Source organism: Macrobrachium nipponense, chromosome 40 (assembly GCF_015104395.2).
Source record: "Macrobrachium nipponense isolate FS-2020 chromosome 40, ASM1510439v2, whole genome shotgun sequence".
Classification (NCBI taxonomy): domain Eukaryota; kingdom Metazoa; phylum Arthropoda; class Malacostraca; order Decapoda; family Palaemonidae; genus Macrobrachium; species Macrobrachium nipponense.
In genome coordinates, this window is record NC_061101.1 from 45,245,033 (window position 1) to 45,272,679 (window position 27,647).

General features: G+C 45.7%; 1 protein-coding gene across 1 annotated transcript in view; it reads right to left on the minus strand.

The window, feature by feature from the left end:
* Positions 1–27,647, minus strand: part of LOC135212132 (uncharacterized) — a 128,149-nt gene that overhangs the window by 59,301 nt on the left and 41,201 nt on the right. The window contains exon 4 of the mRNA XM_064245537.1: positions 23,651–23,818. Coding sequence (XP_064101607.1) covers positions 23,651–23,818 — 168 coding nt within the window. The remainder of the gene's footprint in view (positions 1–23,650; positions 23,819–27,647) is intronic.

The window sequence follows — 27,647 nt, forward strand, 5'->3', positions numbered from 1 at the left end:
TGGTGAGTTCTAGATGATCTGTCAACGGGGTGGGGCGTGACCACAATGCGACTAGACCATATTGACCATACTATGAGGGCAGCGAAGCAAAAAACCACCATCTGACTAAGCCTAACATAAGTTTATACAACATAACTTAGGCTAAAGAATGGAAGTCCGCCTCTGGCGGCCGACCCAACAACCATAAACAAACACAATAAAATTAAAAACTCTCCTACCACCTTTTCTAAAGGATAGGATGAGTGCTATTTCCTGCCCCCAAAATTGTAATCTGCAAAAACGTTTTGGCCCTAGCTAACAGCAGTTCTCATATGTTTGTTTTTCACATCCCTCAGGTAATGTGAAGCAAACACCGAGTTGCTTCGCCAAAAGGTGGCGCCCAGGATGTCACTGATGCCATATTCCTCTGAAATGCCACCAAGGTTGCGATCGCCCTCAACCGTCGTGAGCATTCACTTTAAACAGTTTAAGATCACTGTCCTTACAGGATGAATGAGCCTCCTTGATGGTGTCTCTCAAGAAAAACGCCAGAGCATTCTTTGACATAGGCAAGTCTGGCCTTCTTACAGAACACCACAAATTGTCCGAAGGACCTCGACATTCCCTTCGTCTTATGCCAATAAAATTTTGAGAGCCCTGACAGGGCACAGGACTCTCTTTGGCTCTTGTCCAACAATTTCAGCCATACCCTTGATCTCAAAGCTCCTGGCCCAAGGTTAGACAGGTTTCATTCTTGGCTAAAAACGTCGGGCTCAAGGAACAAACGGCGTTATGCCTTAAAGCCTATATGCTTGCTGATGGCTTGAATTTTCACTAACTCTCTTCGCCCGTCACCAAAAGAGCGAGTTAGGAAAACAAGCCTTTCTGGTAACATCCCTCAAAGTTGCAGAATGGAGAGGTTCGAAACGGACTAGACGTCAGGACTTCAAGACCACGTCCAAGTTTCAGGAAGGCAGCTTAGTGTTTCAAAAGACCTTAAGAAGATCGTGAAGGTCCTTGTTGTTAGCTAGGTTCCAGACCTCTGTGTCTAAAGACCGCTGACAACATACTCCTGTATCCTTTTATTGTTGGGACTGCCAGCTTTTCTTCATTCCTCAGATAAAGGAGGAAAGTCGGCTATCTGATTCACAGAGGGTCGTGGTTGAGGAAATGCCCTTCTTCCTACACCAACTCCTGAAAGCCGGCCCACTTCGATTGGTACAACTGCAAGAGAGGAAGCTCTCCTTGCATTGGGCAATAGCTCTTGCCACTGGTCTTGAAAAACCTCTCGCTCTGGCCAACTTTTTCGATAGTCCTGAACGCAGTCATACTCAAGAGCGGGGAGGTTTTTTAAGGTACCTCTCGAAGTGGGGCTGTCTGAGTAGATCGACTCTCAAAGGTAGCATCCTCGAAGTCTACTAAGAAGGTCATGACCTCTGTGAACCATTCCTTTGCAGGCCAAAGCGGGGCGATCAACGTCATCCTCGTCCCTTCCGAGCTGCAAACTTCCTTATGAACTTCCCCCGAGATCTTGACGGGGGTAAAGGCATACACGTCCCCCTCCCTATCCAGTCCAGAAGAAGGGCATCTACCAGCTACTGCTCCTGGATTGAGAACAGGGGAGCAGTATAGATGGGAAGTCTCTTCGTCCTCGATGTGCGAATAGATCTACCAGGGAGGGACATCCCCACAACCTCCACAGTTCCTGACATACCTCTTGGTGAAGGGTCCATTCGGTCAGCAGCAGTTGTTCTAGCCGACTGAGTAGGTCCGCATGGACGTTCTCGACTCCTGCCACGAACCTTGTAAGGATTGTTACCTCCTGTGCTTGGGCCCACAACAGGATCTCTCTTGCTAGACCGAACAGGGACTGAGAGTGTGTTTTCCTCCCTGTTTCTTGAGGTAGGCTAGACCGAACAGGGACTGAGAGTGTGTTCCTCCCCTGTTTCTTGAGGTAGGCCAGAGCTGTGGTATTGTCTGAGTTGATCTGGACTACTTGGCCTTAAAACTTGTTCCTCGAAGACTGGAGAGCCAAACATTGCTCCCAATTCTTTTAGATTTATTTGCCAGGACATCTGTTCCTCTCTCCAGATGCCTGACACTTCTTCCTTTCCCAGTGTTGCTCCCCAACCCGCAGTGGACGCCGTTGGAAAACAACACTAGGTCGGGGCTTCAGAAAAGGCTGAGAGACACACCTTCTGCCAGCTTTACGGATCGTGCCACCACCTTTAGGCGATCCTTGACCGCACTGAAAGATGGTTCAGTCACTTCCAGATCTTCCTTGTTTTTCCATTCTCCACCAGGAAAAACTGGAGCGGTCTGAGGCTGCAGTCTCCCCAGGGAAAACAAACTTCTCCAGCAAGGAAATGGTCCCAACCAGATCTCGTCCATTCCCTCACTGAGAATGTTTCCCTTCCCCAAGAAGGCTGACACTTTTTCTAAGCATTCTGCTGATGTTCCACGGATGGAAAAGCTCGAAAAGCCACTGAATCCATCTGAATCCCCAGATACACGATGGACTGTGCAGGGATCAGATGGGACTTTTTCGAAATTTACCAGAAGTCCTGGGGGCCTTCGTCATTGCAGCGTCGTATGGAAGGTCCTCCAGACACCTCAACTCCGACGATGATTGAATGAGCCAATCGTCCAGGTAAAGCGAGACTCTTATCCTTGAGAGTGAAGCCATCTCGCCACATTCCTCATGAGAAGCGTAAAAACCATCGGTGCTGTGCTTAGCCCGAAGCAGAGAGTTCTGAATTGAAAGACCTGTCCCTTTAAGACAAACCTCAGGTACTTCCTTGACTGAGGATGGATCGGGAGAACTTGAAAGTAGGCGTCTTGGAGGTCTAAAGAAACCATCCAGTTCGCCTGGTCTTAAGGCTCCTAGAACAGACTGAGACGTTTCCATCTTGAATTTGTCCTTCTTGACAAAAAGATTCAGCCTGCTTGACGTCCAGGACAGGTCTCCATCCCCCAGACTGCTTCGGTACCAGGACAACCTGTTTGTAGAAGCCTGGGGATTCTAGTGCTAGAACCTTTTCTACAGCTCTCTTCTCTAGCATTTGCTCGAGCAGATCGAACAGAATCTGTTGCTTCGCTGGGTGGTAGGAGGCCGAAAGATCTATTGGGCTTCGTGCTCAACGGTGGAGTTTTGAGGAATGGGATCTTGTATCCTCTTTCAATGATTTTGAGGGACCAGCTGTCCATCCCTCTTATTTTCCAGGCTTCTGCAAAGGATAAGATCCTGGCTCCGACAGGTGTCTGAAGGCCCGACGACGTCACTTCTTACCCCTGGGTTTGGAAGGGTTCTGCCTCTAGAGAGACCTTCCTCTCGAGGAGACGCTCTCGAGGAAGCTCCGCCACGAAAGGGCTTCTGTTTCTTGGAAGCCTGAGCAAAAGGAGTTTGTAGAATGGGCTGCAGGACGTCTTGGAAGACTGAGCTAGGAGGTCGTTGGGGTCGCCTTTTCCTGAAGGCTGACTGCTAGATCCTTTACCATCGACTGCGGGAAGAATGGCTAGATAGAGGGGCGAACAGCAACTCTGCCCTCTTAAGGAGACACCGACTTTGCCGTGAAGTTTGCAGTATAAGGCTCTCTTCTTAAGAAGCCCCGTAGAAAGTGGGAGGCCAGCTCATCAGAACCATCCCTGACTGCCTTATCCATACAGGCTAAGACGCTGGACAGCTCCTCAAGAGAAAGAGAGTCCGGCCTCCGAGACTGCAGGTCCAGTGCTCCCAAACACCAATCTAGAAGTTAAAGACCTCCATCGTCCTAAACAGCCCTTTCAGATGATGGTCTCAACTCTGAATGCATCCAGGAAACCTTTGCAGAGGACAGGAGAGACCTCCTAGGAGCGTCTACCAGGCTGGCAAAGTTCCCCCGGAAAGAGGAAGGAACTCTCAACCAGCTTCTTCTCTCATCTCGTACCAATGCCTGCCCTTCCGCTCAACCTCGCTGGAGGCAGGGCAAAGGAAGTCTTGCCCCTTGGGCCTTTCTGGAGTCCATCCAGTCATGGATTCTTTTGAAAGCTCTCTTTGTAGAACAGAGACGTGGCCATTTTGATAAATCCTGGTGCTTTCCTCCGTCTTCGACCGAAGCCAACTGCAAAGGAGGAGAGCGAGGGGCCGAAGGCTGAACTTGTCGCCAAACAAATCCCTCAAAGGCATAGGCCAAAACCTTGTGTCCGATGAGGACGACGAAGCAGGTTCCTCTTCATTCCGTAGGCTGCGACTCACCCGAAGACTCGTCCCTCATCCACGAGACAACAGAAAAGTCCTTAAAGACGTGAAGCAATTAAACCTTGAGGCCCCGCTCGCAAAAGGTGTCTCCTATCCGACAAAGGGTCAGTAGAACAAGGCCGGGGATCCTTGACGGCATACTCTGAAGCTTTCCGATGATCAGCGAAAGGGGCGTCCTGCCGAGCGTCCTGAAGAGCGTCTTGGTGAGTAATAGCGAGCAGCCTGAGAGGCGTCCTGGTGAGCAGCACGCCGAGCGTCACGAAGAAGAGCGCGAGGAGCGTCATGGCAAGAAGTACGGCGATCGTCGCCAAGACGAGCCTTACGGTCTAGAGAGCGTCCTGCATGATGCTCATCAACACTTCTAGATAAGTGCTGAGGAGGTAAACAAGATCTAGAAGGCGACGAAGCAGAAGAGGCAGACGAACGAGGAGGAAGGAAGGTGGACTGCCTGGACCTCTTGATAGGCAGCCTCGAATCCTTCCTGCGGCGATGCGGCTCGCTCCTCCCTCTTGGCAAAAAACGAGGCCAACTGCTGCTGCATATCAAGGAGAATCATCTTAAATGGAGAATTCCCGATCAGGAGAAGGGCTGATCCTGTGAGAAGACGAGGGGCGAGGGGACGCCTTCTTCCTTCTCACAGGAACAACCTTAGAGCGACTGGAGCGCTCAAAAGTGTCATCCTCTGATGACGTCTTGGTCCTCTTCTGCGGTGGAAAGGTGTTGAAACATTCAGGCAACGACTGCAACACAGGTTGAGAAAGAGGACGTGAGTGTCCTCTTCTCTAAAGCTTCTCTTGAGAGGGCGAGAGTCCTTCCGAGAGCTCCAACCCCTGCGCGGGGAGGACGCCTCAGAGGACGAGAAGCAATCCTTAAGGATTCGTGCCCGTGCACGATCCTTGGCAGCCTGGGAAGCTTCATCAGGTTCTGCCGAAGGGACGCCAGATCGGTGGGGAGTCCCCGTAACTCCTTCGGTCTTTTGACTTGCCCACGTCCCTTTGTCCTGGGAGTTCGACAGAGGTCTAAACCTAGAGGCATTATAGGGCCAATCTGACGCCCCCTCATCAACACTAGGGCACTAACACCATCACCACACTTCACAACACTAGATTGGAGAGCGAGCACTTTAGATTCCAAGTTACAGATGGACTCCATAATAACAGAAAGGGCATTACCTTCCGCAGACACAACCTCAGGGCCCAAAGGCAACACCATAGGGGTTAGGTAAAACAAATTCTACAGAAGGGTTAGCAGGTGACATATCGCTCCCTAACTTCTGCTCACTGATGCACTCCTGTAGGAAGACCTCCTGATTCTATCATGCTCTAACTTGCATACATACGAATCATATCTTCCATTCTCCTTACATCGATCATCCAACAAACAAACATGCCCCCTACACCTTGTGCATACCGAGTGAGGATCTACCGAAGCTTTCGGTAGCCTCACCTTACACCCTTGCACACCACACACTCTGAAACTAGCAGAACTAGATCCAGACATCTTATCCAAAGAACAGTCAAAACCAAGTTCAAATCAATCCACGATAGCGTATGCCTAGCCACAAATCCAAGTCAATAAACCAAAAGACAATCAGAATACTTAAGCGGCAATGAAGTTTACAAAATCCTAAGACGGAGGTACTGAAAACAGGTGTTGACAGTACCGGCGACAGAGAAAATCTGAATAGAAAATGGGAATGGTTCCTGATACCCGCCTCCCAGCGGCGGGAATGGGTACTAAACACCTGACCTCCAACTGCGTGTGTCATAAGTTTTGAAATTCTGTCGGACTTCAGAGAATACAGCTATATATAAATCTGACAGGTAAGTTTCATGAACAAAAATATTTTTTTTACGTCCGCACATTACGAATTCATGCATCATTTTGTGATAATATTTTCTCTGTGTTGCTTTGATCATTTTATAATGTGTTATATACCAAAATGATCGCAATTTAGTGTACAATACAAAAAAAATTAACTCATTAGTTTTAACAGTTTTGCTCACAGCGTGATTTGAATACAATTATATATGAAATTTTGTTTGCTCGCTATCATATATCGCATTATTTATATATGATAATGATATTTTTTTTCATTTCTGATGGTTGCATACTAAACTTCAGGCAATGACAAAAAAAGGAGCCAAAAAGAACTCTTAATCTTGAAAACTAAACGCGCTGTGATTTTTTTAAAACAATTTTTTTTCCGCTTCGGCGCTCACTCCGAGACCGCCTCGACATACAGGAGACAATTTTTATTATACCCCTTCCGGCGTAAGAGGGTTAAGTAATAACAAATTTCAAGTTGTCGACTGCTGCCAAAATGGAAGTTGCTCCTTCCTTTGTCTTTCACTTAAGGGCAAGCTTTTTAGTTTCGAGAAGATAGGTCTCCCTCTTCGACTTCTAGGCAGATGCATACATGATGCAGATGATCAGAATACACTTCGCAGATCTGAATATTAAGTATGACGATAGTGATGACACCGATCATTCATACACACTGCACTATGACGTCACAAATGCATGAGGCAGAGCCTTCTGTCTTAGCTAATGGCTGTGCAGGAAATCTTTCTCTCGCATTCCCCCTTGGAGGAATAATAGTTTTTTTTTCCTTTAAGCATTCCCCCCACCCCTTATCTCAGATACCACAAACCCCCCCCCCCCCCCCCCCCCCCCCCCCCCCCCCCCCCCCCCCCCCCCCACCCCCCCCCCCCCCCCCCCCCCCACAACACTTGAAAAGACAATCGATTTGATATGTTTTGCGGCGCGTGACCCACAGACTTTGAACGGCTTCGCAGATACAGAAAATCTATTTTTGAGAACTAGCGACTGCATAAAAGAGGAATCGCACAATTCAAACACTCATAATCGTTTAAAATTATCACTAATTCCTTTTTTTTATAACAACACAGTTTGAGCCCTGGACTGATCATAATAGGTGTACAATTCTCTCTCTTTTTCTGTAAGTCAAGAGGCGATATCCGGCAAGATCTTGATGGTCCTCAATTTACTTGGGCAATGCACCCACAACCCAATCAAGGAAACTCAGAACTTCAAATACTTTGAATATGTCCTTAACCAGATGATCTAACTTTGCAGATGTAAATGTGATCTTGGCTGACAAGAAAGCAGATCAATAAGACAAGTCAACAAGACCAGAGAATAAGCAGGTTCTGGGTCAGTCTCTTTTGAAGGAAAAGATATTGTTATGATACAATAAAGTTTGTTCATACTTACCTGGCAGTATATATATAGCTGTATTTTCTGAAGTCCGACAAATTTTAAAAACTTCGACACACGCAGTGGTCGGCCAGGTGGTTAGTACCCATTCCCGCCGCTGGAGGCGGGTATCAGGAACCATTCCCTTTTTTCTATTCATAATTTTTATTTCCACTGTCCCCTGAGGGGAGGTGGGTGGGTACTTGATTATATATATCTGCCAGGTAAGTATGAACAAACTTTATTGTATCATACATATCATTTTGTTCATGAAACTTACCTGTCAGTTATATATAGCTGAATCCCACCTTTGGAAGTGGGAAGGGACAGAATAGAAGGATTTTGGGAAACAAATGCATGCAGATGATTTACATCTTGTTCCACCTGTTAGCATAGCTGGCTTCGTGGTTACTGCCACGTAAGTCTGCTTGTGCTACTAGAGTTGCCAGCGAGGTAGAGACCTATATAGCTGGTGCACTCCAGATGATCTGTCAACAGGGGCGAGACCACGACGTGACTAGACCATATTGGCCATACCATGAGGGCTAAGAAGTAAAATAAATATATAAATATATATATATATATATATTATATATATATATATATATATATATATATATATATATATATCACCACCTGACCAACCTAGCCAAAGTTAAGGTGTTTTTAACTAAGGCTTAAGAGTTAAGAAGTCGCCGTTGTCGGCGACTCAACAACTAAATTAAGAGCTCTTCCTAACCATTTTCTACAGGATAGGATGAGTGGTACTTGTCTTGCCCCCAAGATTGTGTCTGCAGACACGTATGGCCCTAGCGAGCACAGACTCATATGCCATCTTCACTCTCGCGGGAGGGAGTGTGAAGTGAACACAGGAGTTTGCTTCGCTAAAACATGGTACTCAGGATGTTGCTGAGTGCCATGCTCTGTTGAAATGCTTCCGAGCCGCGCCCTCACCTCGTGAGCATTCAGATAAGAAGATTTCAAATCTTTGTGCAAACACAATGAAGGAGCATTTTTGAAAGAAACTCCTTAACACTAAAGCCAGGGTGTTCTTCGATATGGGCAAGTCTGTCTTTTTCGGAACACTGCAGATTGCCCGAATGACTTCGACTTTCTTGAGTTTTATGTAGATAAAACTTGAGAGACCCGACAGGGCACAGGACTCTCTCTGGCTCCTGCCCACTAACTTGTGCCATCCTTGCTTCCAAGCTCCCTGGCCCAAGGACAAAAAACGGGTTTCGTTTTCCATTCTTAGGCCACAACGGAAGGCTTAGAGAGCACTGCCTTGTTGTTCTCTAAAGCCAAAACTTGTGACGATGGGCTTAAAATTTCACTAACCCTCTTTGTCGTATCTATGGGTGGTTAGAAGAAGGCCTTCCCTGATCACATGCAAGAAGTTAACAGGTAGGAGAGGTTCGAATGCTTTGACATCAAGAACTTCAGTCTACGTCTAAGTTCCATATTGAAAGCTTCGATCTGGACATGCACAGTCAGTCCCGTCTGTACTAAAGTCAGGTGACCGACCAGTTGACCAGTCAGACGAATCAAGGACAGCAAGGCTGTACCCTGAAGACCATAAGGCACTATTCTTCGCTGAAGGATGAGTGTCTGGACTGCCTAGGCGATTCAATCTAAGCAAACCTTGGGTGTGTATCAACGCAACCCAACGTCGCCAGCGAATCAACTCCTGACTCGAGCTTCTGGTGCCAGGAGAAAGGAGAGAGGAGACAAAAAGGCGATTCAGTCCCGAAGGAAGAATGCCTGACAATCCAACCTGGTCTCATGTTACACGATCATCGGGGGTGTATAAACGCAACCGACTTCGTCAACAAGAAACTCGGGGCTACTATATGCGCCTGATCTCGCACGAGTGTCTGACTCCGAGAAAACAGGTGAGACAAAAAGTAGATGGTGAGAGAGTTTCGAGATCCACAGAACTCAAAGATCGTGAAGGGCTTTGTTTGTTTGACAGACGCAAATCTCTGAGCCCAAAGGCCGTCAACAACATATTGCATATTCTTTAATAGTTGCGACTGCAGCTTATCCCATTCTTCAGACGGAAATGGAAGACGGTAATCTTATTCCTGTCAACATCTCGATAGTCTGAACGTAGTCAGACTCAGAGCGGAGAGGTTATAGGTACCTTTCGAGTTAGAGTAGACCGACTCTCTCGGAAAAGGTCCTTGGAAAGTGAACTAGGAAGTATGTGGACCTCTGTGAATCCAGGATCCTGAAGGCCAACATGGGGCGATCAGCGTCATTGTCACTCCCTGTGAACGTCATAAATCCTCTTATTACATTTCCTAAGCGATTGAAAAGGGGAAAGAGACTAAACATCCATCCCGTTCAATATCATAGGATGGCGTTTAATGGTACCGATCCCGGATCGAGAATAAGGAGCAGAGAAGAAGCAGCCTCTTCGTCCTCAACATATCGAAGAGAAGATGAAAGGGCGTCCCTAAAGTCTACACAACTCTCAACTTACTTCTAAAGAAAGATTCCACTCGGAAGTGAATAGTTGCTGCCGTCGATCGAGACGATTCGTACGGACTTTTGCAATCCTGTAACGAACCTGTAGAGGATCGTTACATTCTACGCTGTTGTTATAATAGGCTCTTTCTCGTAAACTCGAACAAGGACCGAGAGAAAGATACTTCTTAAGATATGAGAGAGCTGGTATATCAGAGTTGATCTGGACCACTGGTTCCCAAAAAAACTCGTTTCGAGGACTGGAGGGACTACCGAATCGCTTTTACTTCTTTCAGATTAAGATCCAGGACATCTGAAACCCTATCCAGATGTCCGGCACCTTCTTTCTATCACCTCAGGTGATAGACGCACTGAGAGATGTTCAGAATCATTCCTAGATCTAGAATAATATTTCGTTTCCGGTAGAAAAAAACTGTGGTCTGAATTGCAGTCTATTCGGGGAACAAACTTCTTCAGGAAGGAAATGGTCCCAGCAAGCTCAATCCATTCCCTCCCCGAGTATGCTTACTTCCCTAATAAGGCTGCGCTTTGCCTAAGCAGGAGAGCAAATAAAGTGCAATGTTGCGGTAGACTCGTAGTTCCATACCGTGCGGTAACGAGCACCGAAAGGATTAAGAGATAACTCTGTCGAACATAGTAAGGCCACAAACGAATGCAACGTTTTCTGGGCTCAGCTCGTGTCGCTTGCGCGAAATATCCTTTAATCTATTATTTCTAGGGTAATGTACTAACACATACCAGAGAATAAATAAAATAAAGAAAAAGGTCCAGTATAACTGACTCGCTCACCCTCTAGGAGGGTGTCGGTTATGAACACTAGGCGAGTGAGACCACTACCACGAGCCAAATTGCCAATAGAAATCTCCCACTACAAAACCCTCCAAAGTGAGCCGTCCCACAGAGAGAGCAGCTCGTACTACTACTACTCCATCCCATGCTGCCGACTGCTGCGCCTCTGGTGGCCATCCTTTTCAGTTAGCGCACACGAGTCACACGTGTTATTTTTTCTCTCTGTGTTTTTTGTGCCCTTTCTTCGGATTTTCGATAATGAGCGTGCAGCTATTGCAGCAGCTAAGTTAAGTACTCAGTATTTACGTTAGTTGGTTTTTTCCGTCCTGAGACATATTTGCCGTTTTTTAGGTATAAATACGTTCTCGGGGTCGGAAGCATGGCAGCATGGTCCTGCCGCGTGATGGGTTCGTTCTTGGTCTCCTATACCTAGAACAGCCCTTATTCGTTTACGCTCTATTTTGTTATTTCCGCTTTATTTAGTTAAGGTCTACTCAGGTTTGTCATGCATGCATGTATATCACCTTATGTAGGCTCTTTCTATCCAGACCCTAGTCCAGGTTCTTAGTATCGGCCCTGACTAGCTTTGAGTGGTAGACTTGCCTTCGGGTTAGTCGTACACTCCTGGATTTTTTCTCCTGCTATATTACTTTCTTTCTTTCATTTTTATTTTTATTGATATATATATTTTGTCTTTGTTAGGTTAGTTTGGCGTCTGGCTTAGCCTAGGTCCGGCTCATAGAGCCTATTCTACCGCTGATCAGTTTCGGTTGCTTCCACATAGCTTCTCTCTGATCAGTTGGTTTTAGCCCTGTGGGCCTATATGCTACCGCTTTTCAGTTCAGGTTGCTTCCGATAGCTTCTCTCTGATCAGTTGGTTAGCCTAGGCTTGGTTACCGTATCTCAGTTTACCGCCTCGTGGTCACTCCGTGATCACGGGACAGCCAGACGCCTGCCCTCCCCCTCCCCCTTCCCCCCCCCCTCGCTCTTCCATAGAGTCGGGCGGGGTGGGGTGGGCCGGTCTGCCCATGCTCGCTCCACATACCCCGAGCCTGCCTCCCCCTCTCTCTCTGCCGGAGGCTAGGGAGTCGGACAGACCCAGACTGGTCTCGACCTCTCCGCTTCTCGGTCCGGCCGGGTGGTACGTTGTGGGGGGCCCTGGCCCTTCCCCCCCTCCGTTACTCCTTACTGCCTTGTCGCTCCGGGCTAGCTCGAGCATGTATGTCCTCTCGCCCTTCCCTCCTTACTAGAGCTCCTCCCTGATCGGAGTCCTGGTATCCAGTGGAAGGAGCTAGTCCACCCATTAGAGTGGACCGGAACATACAGTAGGTTCTCTACTAACCTTACCGTATTGCTGAGTTACTACACTCCGCTTCACACTGGACCTAGTCCGGTTCGCTTGTGTTTAGGTTTAAGTTATCTATAAGTTTATCTTAAGTATCTTAAACCATCCCCCCCCTCCCTTTCATTTTTTACCGGATCTCTCCGGGATTATAGCCTATTCAGGCAATGCGGGAGGGGTTATGCCCAAATTTTTTCCGAGCTCCGGCATGTAACGGAGTTCTTTTGTCCTTTAGTCTGTAAGTGATCCCCTTAAGATACTCATGTGTCTTCCCACTTACAGGCCACCAACTGTGAGCATCCGTCCGGGATGTTCCGCTACACTTCAGGACCCCTGTGGACACGAAGTTTGCCGGTCCCATGCTCCATGCGCGACTCCGCACGGGACATCCAGGTCTGGTACCATGAGACGTGTACCATATGTTACGATCTGGTGAGCCAGCTTTTGGAAGGCGTAAGTATTCCATCTCCAGTAACTGCTCCGCTTCTTTTAGTGCTTAAGTTTTTCATCATTTACTTTTAACTTAAGGCATCTAGTTTAAGTTATACTCTAAGTTTTAGTTTTAAGTGATTCTTAAATCTAAAATACGCCCTCTCTTACAGGCTCCGGCAGTAAGGGATACCGCACTGCTACCCTGCGGGCCTGGGTCGGAGGTTTTGGCAAGAACGCCGCCAAGGGTCAGCCCTACATACTCGAGAAGCGATTAGCACTATTAATCTTTCCCGGAGGCAAGGCGACAGGGTACGTCGACCCAGTAGAGGCGGACCCGACTATTGCCTTCATCCAACAACAGCTGGCGGCCTCCTTAACTGAACAAGACCAGGATAATCTCCACGGATGTCGCAACCCTGGATATTAATGTTGAACCGATGGTAGGTATAGACGACCTTTGTGGCGAGGTAAGTAAGTAATGCGGGTACCCAAGGGTCACCCTTGGGTGTGACTGTCTCTTCTACCCCTGCAACCTCTCCATCCTTCCAAGGCTTTTACGGGTGATGATTATATACTCCTCCTGAGGCTTCGGTTAGACCTAAGATCAAGTCTAAGTGATGACCTTGACTAAGACGTCATCGTCTTCGAAGAAGACGTCCTCGTCTTCTTCCTCGCGTAAGTCTCCGGCTCGTAATCCCGGCCCAGACAGGTCTAAAGGGTCTAGCTCCGCTCTAAGTCCTCGAAAGTAATCCAAGGAGAGATCTCGCACCCCGGCAGAATCACCACCAGTTCCACTACCTTTGGTTCCTATTCAGAGCCTCCCCTCCACTCCGCAGCAGCTCCGGCTTTGGACTCCAATGCTGGCCTGTTGCAACACAGGTGGGCGGGACCTAGTGGGGTCCCTTAAGAGTAGTATGGAACAAATGATATCTCGCCTGTCGGATAGGATCACTTCTCAGGATTCTATTATAGCCGGGCTAAGAGAAGCCCCTCTAGCCTCTCCCTCACTCTCCAACACTAGTGGATCTCAGCTTCCTCCGTATGACTCGCTTCCCGCTTTCTCCATGAACAACCTTGGAGAGTAGCGTCATACGCCCCCTTCCAGGATGGTCTCATCTCCATACCGGAGTTTGGAACTCGAAGAATAGAGGACTTCGAGTTCTACCCGGAAGGCCTACAAGCCTCCTTTCATAGGCTACGCAAGGCTCACGCCTTCGGCTATGGTTCGGGACGATAGGGTACCAAAGGAGACAGTCCTCTATTCTCGAGACCAGGCTCAGAGAGAATGGCTCAGATGTTTAGAGGACATGGGATTGTTCGAACACCAACGATACAACCATTTAAAAATCCCTTTACCATTTTCACAATGGATGAGAGTACCCCCGCTTCCCGTTTCCTAACCAAGATAGCAAGGTCGACCATCTCAGCAGCCCAGAAGGGGGAACCCATGCCTCAGTTGAAAGAAGCAGATCCCACATCTCCGTTGCTCCCTTCAATTGGAGAATTGTGGGAAGACTTGCCGAATACATTCTCAGCTGGCAAACTCAAACCGGACTGTGCTATGGAGCAGTTTGGTGAAAGCTACCCAGGCTCCCAGATAGTCTTATTCAGGCTGAATTTGACTCAAAATCACGACTAGCCAGATCAATCAACTCGATGGCTATGTCTGAGGTAGCAACCATGGCTTATGGTTCAGAACCAATTTTTAAGCTTATGACCAAAGCCCTGACTCAAACGGTGCAGTCAGATATGTTCGAGTTTGCCACTGCTAGAACGAATTGTAGGAAGCATGTCCTGCTAGAGGCAACCATTCGACATGAGCCGAATAGGTTACTCTCTTCTAACATCTGGGGCGCAGATCTCTTCCCAGAGGCTATGGTTAAGGAAGTACAGGCAGAGGCTACGAGGTTGAACCAGAGCCTTAAAGACCGTTGGGGCCTTACGGCTAGGAGGAGGCAAGACCTGACACCTAAAGGTAAGGGACAGAGGAAACCCAGACGTTTCCAACCTTACCAAAAGAAGCAACCACGCTTTCCTCAACAAGTTCCAGCAATGCCGTTAGTGCAGACAGCCCAACCCTCCACGTCTAAAGGTCAATCACAGCCAATTTATGTGATATCCCCTCAGCCTCAACCCTCCACCTCATACGCCATCTCTCCAGCTTACAATCAAGCCTTCGAGAGTCAAGCTTCTCAGAAGTATGACCGCTCGGGCAGGGGAGGCAGAGGTAAGCGGTTCCTTTCGTGGGAGAGGATCGGGAGGCCCCTTCAATAGGGGAAAGCACTTCAGAGGAGGCCGAGGTGGTTACCAGAACCAATGAAGAACTTCAGGTAGGAGGGAGGCTGTTTCACTTTCGCCACCGGTGAACTTCAGCCAGTGGGCTCAGAGCATAGTGTCAAAAGGGCTGGGTTGGTAGCTGGTTGACGAACCCACCTCCAGCCAGACCTTTCCGTCAACTTCCTTCCAAAGAATTGACAGAGTACGCAGAGGACCTCCTTCAGAAAGGAGCTATAGCCAAAGTCAAGAGGTTAAAATTTCAAGGTCGCTTGTTCAGCGTGCCAAAGAAAGGCTCACACAAAAGAAGGGTAATCTTAGACTTGTCCCGCTTAAACTTAGCCATCCGCTGCGACAAGTTCAAGATGCTCACGATCTCACAGGTGCGGACCTTACTTCCCCGTGGGGCCGTCACCACCTCTATCGATCTTACAGACGCCTACTATCATATCCCTATTGCAAGACACTTCCGTCCGTATCTGGGATTCAAGATAGGAGACCAGACATTCTCCTTCAAGGTAGTTCATTCGGGCTCAACGTGGCACCCAGGTGTTCACGAAGCTAGCGGAAGTGTAGTAGTGCAACAGCTCAGAGCGCAAGGGATTATGGTAGTGGCGTATCTCGACGATTGGTTGATCTGGGCCCCATCAGTCGAAGAATGCAACAAGGCCACACGGAAAGTGATCCAGTTCTAGAATATCTAGGATTCAAGATAAACAAGTCCAAGTCAAGACTCACTCCAGAGTCAAACTTTCAGTGGCTAGGCATTCAATGGAATCTATCCTCACACACTCTGTCGATTCATCTACCAAAAGGAAAGAAATAGCGAAGTCAGTCAAGCAATTTCTAGGTCACAAACTAGCATCCAGGAGAGCTCAGGAAAGGATCCTCGGCTCTCTCCAGTTTGCATCAGTAACGAACATCTTGATGAAAGCCAAAACTGAAAGACCTAACCAGGATCTGGCGCTCACGAGCAAATGTCAGGTCCAGGGACAAGCTATCCTCAGTGCCTCTGATTCTAAAGAATCGGCTTCGGCCGTGGCAAAAGTCAAGAATCTATCAGTGTCAGTACCCCTTCAGTTCCCTCCACCAGGGATCACCATCCACACAGACGCGTCCTTAAGCGGCTGGGGAGGGTACTCCCAAGTAAAAAAGGTTCAAGGGATTTGGTCACCCCAGTTCCGTCAGTTCCATATAAACGTTCTGGAGGCAATGGCAGTGTTCTTGACTCTGAAAAGATTACTCCCACCAAAGTACTCCCACATAAAGCTATGTCCTGGACAGCGCAGTGGTAGTACATTGCATAAACAGAGGAGGCTCCAAGTCACGTCATCTAAAATCACGTCATGATAGCCATCTTCTCCCTGGCAGACAAATTCAGTTGGCATCTTTCTCCACCCACATAGCTGGAGTGAGAAACGTCATAGCAGACGCCCTATCCCGATCAGTACCCCTAGAGTCGGAATGGTCACTAGCACAAAGTTAAATTTTCGTTCCAATGGATCCTTCAAAGAGTCCCAGGGCTACAGGTGGATCTCTTCGCATCCCAAGCGAACCACAAACTACCGTGTTATGTGCCCCCAACCTGGACCCTCTGGCTTACGCCACGGACGCCCTGGCTCTAGACTGGAACAACTGGGAGAAGATTACGTCTTCCCTCCAGTGAATCTCCTTATGAAAGTATTGAACAAACTCAGGACATTCAAGGGTCAAGTGGCTCTAGTAGCCCCAGACTGGCCGAAGAGCAATTGGTACCCCCTGATTCTGGAACTGGGCCTTCGTCCCCTTCGGATCCAGTCCCAAGCTCTCCCAGTCAGTACAAACGAAGACTGTGTTCGCTTCCTCAGGGGATTCTCAAAACCCTAACTTTATGGATTTCATGAAGTTTGCGGCAAAACAAAAGAGATGCGAATATTGACCCTCAGAATATTCTCTCCTGGAATCAGATAAAAGGGATTCAACTTTGAGGCAGTAATGATGCTGCTGTCAAAAAGTTAGCAACCTTCCTGAGAGAGTCAGATATCAGAATCTGACAGTTAATTCTGCTATATCCTTTTTCAGATCCTTATTTGAAAAAGGTTTAGCAGCTAGCACGATTACGACAAACAAGTCAGCATTGAAAAAGATATTTCAATTTGGATTTAACATAGACTTGACGGATACCTACTTCTCGTCTATTCCTAAGGCATGTGCTAGACTTAGGCTTCTTGTGAGGCCTACGTCAGTTTCATGGTTCTTAAACGATGTTCTAAAACTGGCTTCCGAAACCGATAATGACACATGCTCGTTTATGATGCTCCTAAGAAAAACCCTATTTTTATTAAGCCTAGCTTCAGGAGCAAGAATTTCAGAACTGTCGGCTTTATCCAGAGATCCGGATCATATTCAATTCCTCCCCACAGGGGAAGTCCACTACTTTCTCCGGAACGTAGCTTTTTGGCAAAGAATGAAGATCCTTTGATGAGGTGGGAACCTTGGAAGGTACTACCCTTCCACAAGATGTATCCCTTTGTCCAGTTTCAACCTTACGAGCCTTTCTATCCAGGACCTCCTCATCCTCATCGGGGCGGGGGTCTCTTTAAGAGGGAAAAAGGTGGAACTTTATCCATTAAAGCATCAGGCAACAAATCCTGTACTTTATTAAACAAGCCAATCCTGACTCTTTCCCAAAAGCACATGATGTCAGAGCAGTAGCCACCTCAATTAATTACTTCCAACATATGAACTTCGATGAATTGAAAAAGTATACCGGATGGAAATCGCCGACAGTGTTCAAACGTCACTACCTTAAGTCCTTGGAAGCTCTGAAATTCCCAGCAGTAGCAGCGGGTAACATAGTTTCCCCTGACTCTAGCTAAATTGTAGTAGAAGATTCAGTCCTCCTTTCTACCTGCCTCACCCAACAGTTCGTCTATTCCTACGTTGTTCATTAGCATTCACCTTGTGTCTTAGCTGCTTTGTGATTGTTTAGTGCCCCTTTTTGTCTGGTTAAGGGACACTCACAGATGATTACAATATTGATCTCATAGATGTTATCCCCTTATTTTTATGCTAGGGGATACATCATATTACAATGGTTACGGGTTTTGTATATTAAGTCATATACATTCCTGATACATATTTTTGTGATTGCTTAACGTGTTTATGTATTTTTATATTAATTGCTATTACTCTTTTGATACATATTGTTACACAGATTTCATTGATGATATGTAATCATTGTACCTATATATATGTAAATTACCTTATGTTATTAACATAATTAGTTTTAAGGGTAATTTAAGCATAGTTTTAATTTTATTTTACTGTGTATATGTATCTTTTTAGCAATTATATTCATTCATTTATATTTTATCTTTTATTTGAGACCTATTTTATTTTATTACTTGTTTACTTTATATACAATCTTGTGCTGTTTCTCTGGTACGATTTCGCGCAAGCGACACGAGCTGAGCCCAGAAAAGGATTTTGACGTAAGGAAAAAATCTATTTCTGGGCGATTGGCTCGTGTCGCCAGCGAAAATCCCACCCTACCATCCCTTCGCTCAAGATTGTCTGCTAACTTCAGGATGGCCACCAGAGGCGAGCAGTCGGCAGCATGGGATGGAGTAGTAGTAGTACGAGCTGCTCTCTCTGTGGGACGGCTACCCCTCTTGGAGGGTTTGTAGTGGGAGATTTCTATTGGCATTTGGCTCGTGGTAGTGGTCTCACTCGCCTAGTGTCATACCGACACCTCCTATAGGGTGAGCGAGTCAGTTATACTGACCTTTTTTCTTTATTTTATTTATTCTCTGGTATGTGTTAGTACATTTACCCTAGAAATAATAGATTAAAGGATATTTCGCTGGCGACACGAGCCAATCGCCCAGAATAGATTTTTCCTTACGTCAAAATCCTTTTATTCATTCACGTAAGAAATCCCCTCAATCTTAGGCTAAAGTTCCGTGAGTTGTAGGACAGAGATACAGTTAGTCAGTCAATCCCGCAGGAGACGTAACCGTCAGCACAGAGCTACGGTTAGTCAGTCATCCCGCAGGAGAGAGAGGACTAACCTACAAGTGCAACGACAGCGCAGATCTGTTACTGGTCTCGGTGGACTGGAGGACAGACACAGCGTGACAGCAGCAGCCAGCAGCTTACAACGTCGCTCTTAACTTTATGTCTGGGTTGCCAGCTACCCTATTCTACGAAGAAATAGGTCCGTTATTTTGAGCATCAAAAGACTCTCAAGCTGGTATATTTAAGCGAAACAGAAAACGCTAAATATTTAGATGCGTTTGTGTCGTCAGAACACTACCATACAACGATAAAAGATAAATCGGAAACTCCTGGAAGGCTGCAGGGAGTAACGATTAAATGTCCTTAAAATAGACAATAGACCTCTCGGTTTTGCCATCCGAAGAGGTAACTACAGCAAGCGTATATGACTTGAACCAACCAGAAGTAAAATAACGCAAGGCAAAATATGAAATTATATCACAAAGTTTGTTCATACTTACCTGGCAGACATATATATAGCTGAATTCGGAAATACAGCTACATACATATCTGACAGGCAAGTTTCATGAACAAAACTTAAGAGAATCGAAGCAGTCAGCTCAAGCTTCTTATGTTATTGGACATAAGCGTTCATTGACGTAGTCTACAAGTCTATTTCTTGTACGAGTCTGCGAATGACGAATGAGAGCTCTTCCGAATAAGAGCTTATTCGCTTACGCAATATCAAGTTAATGAGATGTTTGTCAATGAGAACTAACCCATTTACGGGACAAAGAGATATTTTGTCAATGAGGGGATACCCACTTACTTGACAAAACGAAAGTATATTGTCAATGGGGGAAAGTCACTGAATTGACAAAACGTAATCCAGGAAGTCGAGCATTTAATTTTTCCGATTCCCGTCTCAAACGAGAAGGGGCAGAATCCTGTTAAGAGACTGGCTTACGGCAGGTAGAACGACGATGTTCAAATCGGCAGCGTAGTCCCGACTAGAAACTAACAAAATCTATCATCTGAAAAACCCTTTCAGATGGGCTAAAAAGCTTGCAAAATTATCCTGGGAAGAGGAAGAAACTCTCCAACCAGCTTCCTCTCCCGTATCACAACTAATGCCTGCTAAAGCTTAAAATTTATTGGCAGTATGGCAAAGGAAGTCCTTTTGATGAGTGCCTTTGCAAGAATCCTACTGAACGTTGCCGAGAGTCCTGACGTGCAGGACATCGAGCCTTACATAACCCGTAACTGCCTTATCGCAAAGTCTTGACTGCGGTAGTGGCAACTTAAATTTATTGGCAGAATGGCAAAGGTTGCGGTAGAGCAAACGAGATCTTCCCTTGAGCTTTCCTTAACTCCATCCACCTATGCGAAAAGCAATATTAATTGACAGAGACCTCTTGAATTCACGAAACCCGATGTCTTGCTGGGTTTCGAAGAAGAAGTTGTCTGTTCACTTTCAGCTTCCTTCCACCGAAGCACTGCCTACTTCACATTCTTTGCAGGTGAGGTAGAAGGTATCACCGAAGGTAGAGGTAAAAATTCTTTAGGCCCAAATCTGAAACAAGAGCTTGAAGAGTTCAACAGAAACGTTCAGCCAGGCGACACACTGGCGTGCGCTGGTGCACGCTCGGCGTCCACTGGCGCGCGCATCGGGCGTCCCACTGGAGCACGCTCGGCGTCCACTGGAGCGCGCTCGGCGTCCACTGGCGCGCGCCTGGAGTCCATCCGAGCGTCCCGGGCGTCCGCTCTCAAAAGCTTCCTGCTACTATGACTTCTTTTACGTATTTCTCGGTGGAAAGACGGACACGAGTTCAGGCGACTTTCGCCTTCTTACTTCTCACTGAAACGCATGACGACGAGAAAGAGAGAGAGGACGTGAAGCGTCCTCTTCTATAAAGCTTCTATTTAGCGGGCGCGAGTCCTTCCGAAAGCTCCAACCCCTGTACGGGGAGGACGCTTCGGAGGACGAGAAGCAATCTTTCAGGATTCGTGCACGCGCACCCACTTGGCAGTCTGGGGATTTTCATCAGAAACTGCCGAAGGCACGCCAGATCGGTGGGGGTTCCTTGTAACCCTCCTTAGGCTTTCGACATGCTCCCTCCCCGGGTCCTGGGAGTCAAGCAGAGGTCCCGGCCTAGAGGCGAAACGAGGCCGATCTGACGCACCCTCCACTACACAAGGGGTATCACTGCACTTCTGCACTTCACTTTTACTCTCTAAAGCAAGCACTTTCGATTCTAAGTTACGAATCGAAAGAGTATCAGAGAAAGGGCAATTCCTCTACAGACACTGCTTAGGGCCCGAAGGCAACACTGCAGGGTTAGGAGTAACAATTACAGAAGTAGCACTTCACAGCAATGAAGGAGAGCGAGCACCTCTCGTAGACATATTCATAGCCCGTAGGCCATACTACAGGGTTAGGCAAAATAAAGTCTACAGGAAGGTTAGCAGGTTCATACCCTGACTTTTTGTATTTCTGATTAATTGCGTACATACGAATCATACGTTCTTCCTTACGGAATTAGACATGTTTACTGATTAATTGCGTACATACGAATCATACGTCTTCCTTACGGAATAGACAAACTGTTCTCACATCTACCGTACGATGACAAATCTCAACAAAGAAGCAAGACCCATACCCCTCGTACATACCAAGTGCGGATCTACCGAAGCTTTCGGTAGCCACACCCTATCTTTGCAGACAACCCCGTCTGAAACTAGCCTAACTAGATTCAGATATTTTTATGCAAAAATGAATCAAATTCAAATCAATTTAAGATAGCGTATGCCTAGCCACAAATCCCACAAATCCAAAGTAAAAATCAAGTAAAACAAAAGACAATTAGGATACTTAGCGGCAATGAAGTTTCCAAAATCCTAAGACGGGGTGAGGTACTGAAAACAGGTGTTTTTTCAGCACCGGCGACAGAAAAATTATGAATAGAAAATGGGAATGGTTCCTGATATCCGCCTCCCAGCGGCGGGTGGGAATGGGTACTAACCACCTGGCCGACCACTGCGTGTGTCGGAAGTTTTTAAAATTCTGTCGGACTTCAGAAATACAGCTATATATATATCTGACAGGTAAGTTTCATGAACAAATAGATATATATATATAGGTGGTCATCCTGAGTAGTTTTAGGAGCAGAAAGCGCTCTCTTAAGTAAGTCCATAATCTGGGCCAATTGTTGATTAACTGGAGCCAGAGCAAGTTCGTCAGGGTCCAAAAGCAAAGGAGATGGTGCTGAAGGTCTAACTGAAGAATGCGCAGGAAACCAAGACCTAGGTGAGGACGAAAAAGGGGGATGGATGCTCGGGTGCAGGTGCTGAATGCTGCAGAGTGGGCGCCAGAAGCTCAGTTCAAGTGAGAGGCTCTCCGGGTTGTTACAGGGAGACACAGGAGGGTGATGATGGACAGGGACAGGAACAGAAGGGTCCAAGAAAAAGAAACTACAAGATGGTCTGGGACTGCTCGGAGTCTGCTTATACTGCTTAACAGGCAGAGGGTCTGGACACTGACCATGGTCTTCAGAAGGGGGTTTAAGGGGCCGGGAAGAGTCCAAGTAGATAAAGTCATGGTCCTCCAGCATCTGAAGAGCTGATTAACAATTTGTATCTCCTTAGACAAGCCTTTTCAGTGGCTGTCTGCTGACACCTGGGAGTGGGCAACAGGTGTGGCTGAGGGGAGGCAACTACCCCTGGGCAAACCCCATTGACCTCCCTTGGACTTTTAGTACATCTTCTCCCAGGTTTGGGGGAGCAGAACAAGGACCTCGGTCTAGAACTGATGGGATGAATAGTCACCTCTTCCACTTTGCACTTTCACAGCAAACACTTTCTCCATAATCACTTTAAGAGAAACCCCCCAAATCTACAACCATAATTGGTTGTACATAAGTTGGCAATAACAAGGAGAAATGGCAGGAATAGGAGTAGAAGGGAGAGTAACAGAGTTAACCTCTAAACTAGCTTTTGGTGTAGTCTCTAAACTATGAGAGCGCTTTTCAGCTCTAAAAGCCGCATTGCTCTTTCTATCTCTAACTTATCTAAATGAGATTTCAGATCCTTCCACTGTTTAGTCTCCCAAGTTGAACAATCTACAGGTCTTATCAACATTACATTTTTGCCCACTACACTTAACACAGGCTGTATGAAGATTGTAACAAGCTTTTAGGCCTCTTTCACACCATGCAGTTTGAAACCGTCACCGCAAACAGTGCAGTTCACTTGACTGATAAATCTAATGAAGCTTTCACACCAACACAGTGGCTTTATTTCACTGCTGCAGGACCGCATTGTATGTGTGGTGCCCCACTGGACTGGAGCGGCCCGCACCGTCGGCAGTGACAGTCGACTTAAATGTCCAATACACCTCTTCACATCACATGGTTTTTACTGGTGCTGTGTGGATGCGGTGTCAAACGCATGGTGTGACAGAGGCCCTAGAATTATGAACTGCCTAAAACATTGTCTAGCATAAGCACAACCAAACCAAACCACTGTACCTCATGAAACATGAATGAAAATACAAGAAAATTAAAAAAAGCTGCAGCCAAATGTAGCAATGTTTACACACAACATGGCAGAAACAAACTGGATAATGGTTGCCAATGTTCCTGGTAGTGGGCAGGCTGTCACCTACAAGTGGACAAACAAACAAAAGAAGCACTACCGCTAAGTTAAACAAAGTTGCCGCGCAAGGTAGGTACATTAGCTATGTAATTACTTGGTAAGTACTTATATGAAATTGCAAATTTATAAATTGCGAGGCAGTCTGGAGACCATATTCTCCAATGCTACAAGAATACCTTGTATTTCATAGGACACCCAAAGGTACACTAGATTGGAATCCAACAAAAATTTGTTAAATAATGTAACCTAATACAAACCTTAACTGGCTTGGAGCTGGCAGTGTTCTTTGGGGCCTCTTCCTGAAAGTCTTTCAAAGGAGGGTAGTCTCTGAAGAACATATGGCGGCTAAGAGGGGGTGCAGACATGACAGTGATTCCAGACCCTTCAGGTTCATCACTTGGGGCCTCGTCACTATATGGTTCAATCTAAAAATACAGGAGGGATACAAATACTGTAATTATTCTTTTAGATTTTAGTGCCAGTACTTTCAAATGTTAAAAATCTTTAAGGTGTACTTGAATACCACAAAAAAAGCAGAGTAATGGATATTTGAAAAACAAAAAAACAAAATGGAAATTTTTTTAATTACTACACACTTACAAAATTAGCCATGATTCCCACATGGCAACTTTAACTTAGCAAAGAATCATATGGTTTACTGAAAGAAAAGCCTGGTTAATAAATAATGATTTATATGACCTTTCACCTCCAAAGTTCCCTAAAATTTGCAATTATAATTATTTTCTAAATGGTTTAACCAGATTATTGGAATACACCGCTAACTCTCATAGAGCTGGACCAAACGTTTCTTCTTAATGAATATAATATATATTATTTAATGGTGCATATTTCATTTCGTTAATGTAATTTTTGGATAGAGTGAAAATGTTAAAGATGCTGATAAAAGGACTTTTCTGATATACTTGATATACACTGCTGGTTGAAAAAGGAAAGATCATTAAAGTTATGTATGATTGTATGTGTTGTTCTGCTTTCAGGGAATGGACCATGTTGGTAAGGGAAATATTTATACTCTGGGCAACAGGTGGCACGAGAGGCTATACAGTTAAATGCTTCTCCTGTTTGTGGACTAGGAGATCCTTGTTAAAGGGGAACTGTATTGTGGTTTGGGAATTGCGTGTTCTGGTTGACTAACCCACCTGGCCTACTTTATGCAATAAGTAAAAGGAGTTTTAATTTATTAAATATTAGGTTGTAATCTCGAAATTGGGGGTATTTTCATTACAAATACTATGAAAATTAAATTCTAAGTGTAATGTTTCTTTTCAATTCAAATATAATGTGTCATTTCAAATTGTAAGTGATCTTTCCTTTTTGGCAGTTAAGCTAACCCAACGTGTTACCCAGCATAGTGGCTTTTGTGCTGCAGTAGTGCCATTGCATAGCTAGAGGTGCCTGAAATAGGAAATATTTCACTGTTAAGGATATACCACTGGCCTATTTACTGATACATGCTTCACAGTTACCATCCAGCTGTTAAGGTTTTTTTTATGTACTTGTGTAGAATTTACGTTGAGTTATCACTAATAAAATTTGAGAATTGAAGGTTTTGGCCCAAGGTATTAATGTAATTGGTTTAATTGTATTTCCAAATGTAATTAGATTAAGTGGTGAAGGGTACTCATAATTTTATATGAATATTTGTTGTAATAAATGTATTATACAGTGGCTATGTCTATCCATCATCTAACTTACCTGAAAAATAATTCTGTTAATTGAATATCCCTGAAATATTGTGGCAACTGATGCCAGGATCTCTTTACATACTCAGTTAATAAATAGTAAATTTGATGAGGTGATCAGTGTTAAGGAAATATTTCAATAGGTACTGAAGGTGTATGGTTTAGAGTAGTATATCTGTGTATTTATGCAAAGTCAATAGGTTCGTTAGGATACTGCGGGGCAAGGTCCTGAAGAAGGCTAACTGTTGCAGAGTGCAGTTTACTAGTACACTGCTTAGCACTGTACTACAGGTATTTAGTTTAGGCAGTGTAAATGACAGGGGTGTAGTTTACTAGAAGTTGTGTTTGCAATGTAAGTACAGTAATACCGATGTGGAAACTAGTTCTAATTTGCAGTGGAGTCCTATAGTTTTTGGGAGAAGAAAAATGATATTGTTATGATACAATAAAGTTTCATACATACTTACCTGGCAGATATATACATAGCTAAAACTAAAAACCTGTCGTCCCCGACAGAAATTCAAAATTTCGCGCCACTCGCTACCTAGGTCAGGTGGATCTACGGCCTGCCCTGGGTGGCAGGACTAGAACCATTCCCAGTTTTCTATCATATTTTTTCTCTTCCACCTGTCTCCTTGCGGGGAGGCTGGGTGGGCCCTAACGTATATATCTGCCAGTAGTATGTAGAAACTTTATTGTATCATAACAATATCATTTTCATACAATCAACTTACCTGTCAGATATATACATAGCTGATTGGCACCCTTCGGTGGAGGGTAAGAGACAGCTACTTCTGGAATAGACAGGTAAACAACATATGTTGTAGGTATAAAAAAAAACCTTGGTTCCTACCTGATAGGTGGTAGACTTTGTGGCTGTAGCCCAGGAGTCTGCATCACCTCAAGAAACTTTAGCGAGATATGTGATCTATGGCCAAGAGTTCTTGTGGGTCTGCCGAAGGGGTCTTATCCACTTACTCGGCAGAGCCTGAAAGGACTTTGTCAATGGGTGCTGATCCACTTTATATGACAACACGCCTTATGAAGGAGCACACAACCAATCCCGACCACCTTATCCTAACCACCATGTTAGTATTAAAATTTGCTGCCTCCGAGTTATCCCAAACTCTTCACAACAACCATAACTCTAAACCAAATTGCACACGCACACATTAATTTTCCCCCCCAAAAAAAAAATTTATGATACTCATCTAATAAAAGATATCACAAGAGTTCCTTACTGAACGAAAGTGACTGGTCGCCTGTGCGGCACCTGCACCTGCTCAGCAGAAAGTCTAGAACATATCTATTAGACTTATGCATCATTTAAAGGATTGGTGTTAGCTCCTGTACCCAGGATTGTGCCCGCAGACACGAAAGGACCTAAAGAAAAACATTTTTCGTAGGTCACACTAACGTCCTTTAAATAGTGAGAAGCAAACACTGAATTACACCTCCAATATGTCGCTTCCAAGATATTCTTTAGTGACATATTTCTCTGAAAAGAGAGAGACGTAGCTACTGCTCTCACTCTCAGGAGTTTGAAAGAGTCATCCGTGCAAGCCTTATGAGCGTCAGTAATGACGTTCCTGACCAAAAAAGGCTAAAGCATTCTTGGACATAGGTCTTGATGGATCCTTCACCGAGCACAAGAGACCTTGCTAGAACCTCCCAACTGTTTCTTTCTCTGCATGTAAAACTTTAAAGCCCTTACTACTGGGCAAAGAGACCTCTCCGTTTCCCTGCCGACGAGACCCGATAAGCCTTTAACTTCGAAGTTTCTCGGCCAGGGATTCGAAGGATTTTCATTCTTCGCCAAAAATAAATCTTTGAATGAACAGATGGCTGAATCTAGTTTTTGAAACCCCTTTATCACTAAGGGCGTGCAGCTCACTAACTCTTTTAGCCGTCGCCAGTGACAAAAGAAACAAACATTTTCTCGTTAGGGGTCACGAAACGAGGCCAAATGCAGAAGTTCAAATCTTGCTGAGGAACAAGAACTTCAGGACCACGTCGAGATTCCAGTTAGGGGGAGATGTAATCTTAGACTTCATGGTCTCAAAAGATCTAATCAGATCATGTAGATCTCTATCATTTCCCAGATCTAGGCCTCTATTCCTAAAGAACGGCCGAAAGCATACTCCTATAACCCTTTATAGTGGCTACGGAGAGACGATTCCTCTCTCAAATATAACAGAAAATCAGGTGATTTCTGTTACAGAGGTACTGGAGGAGGACAACTTCTTCGACTTGCACCACCTTCTAAAAACTTCCCACTTCGATTGGTAAACTCGGATAGTGGAAGTTCTCCGGGCTCTAGCGATCGAGCTTGCTGCCTTGCGAGAAAAGCCTCTCGCTCTGACAAGTCTTTCGATAGTCGAAAGGCAGTCAGAGCGAGAGCGGGGAGGTTTTGATGAAACCTCTCGAAGTGTGGTTGTCTGAGAAGATCCTTCCTTTGTGGGAGGATCTGGGGAAGTCTACCATCCACTCCAGCACCTCCGTGAACCACTCTTGAGCTGGCCAAAAGGGGGCTATCAGGGTCATTTTCATC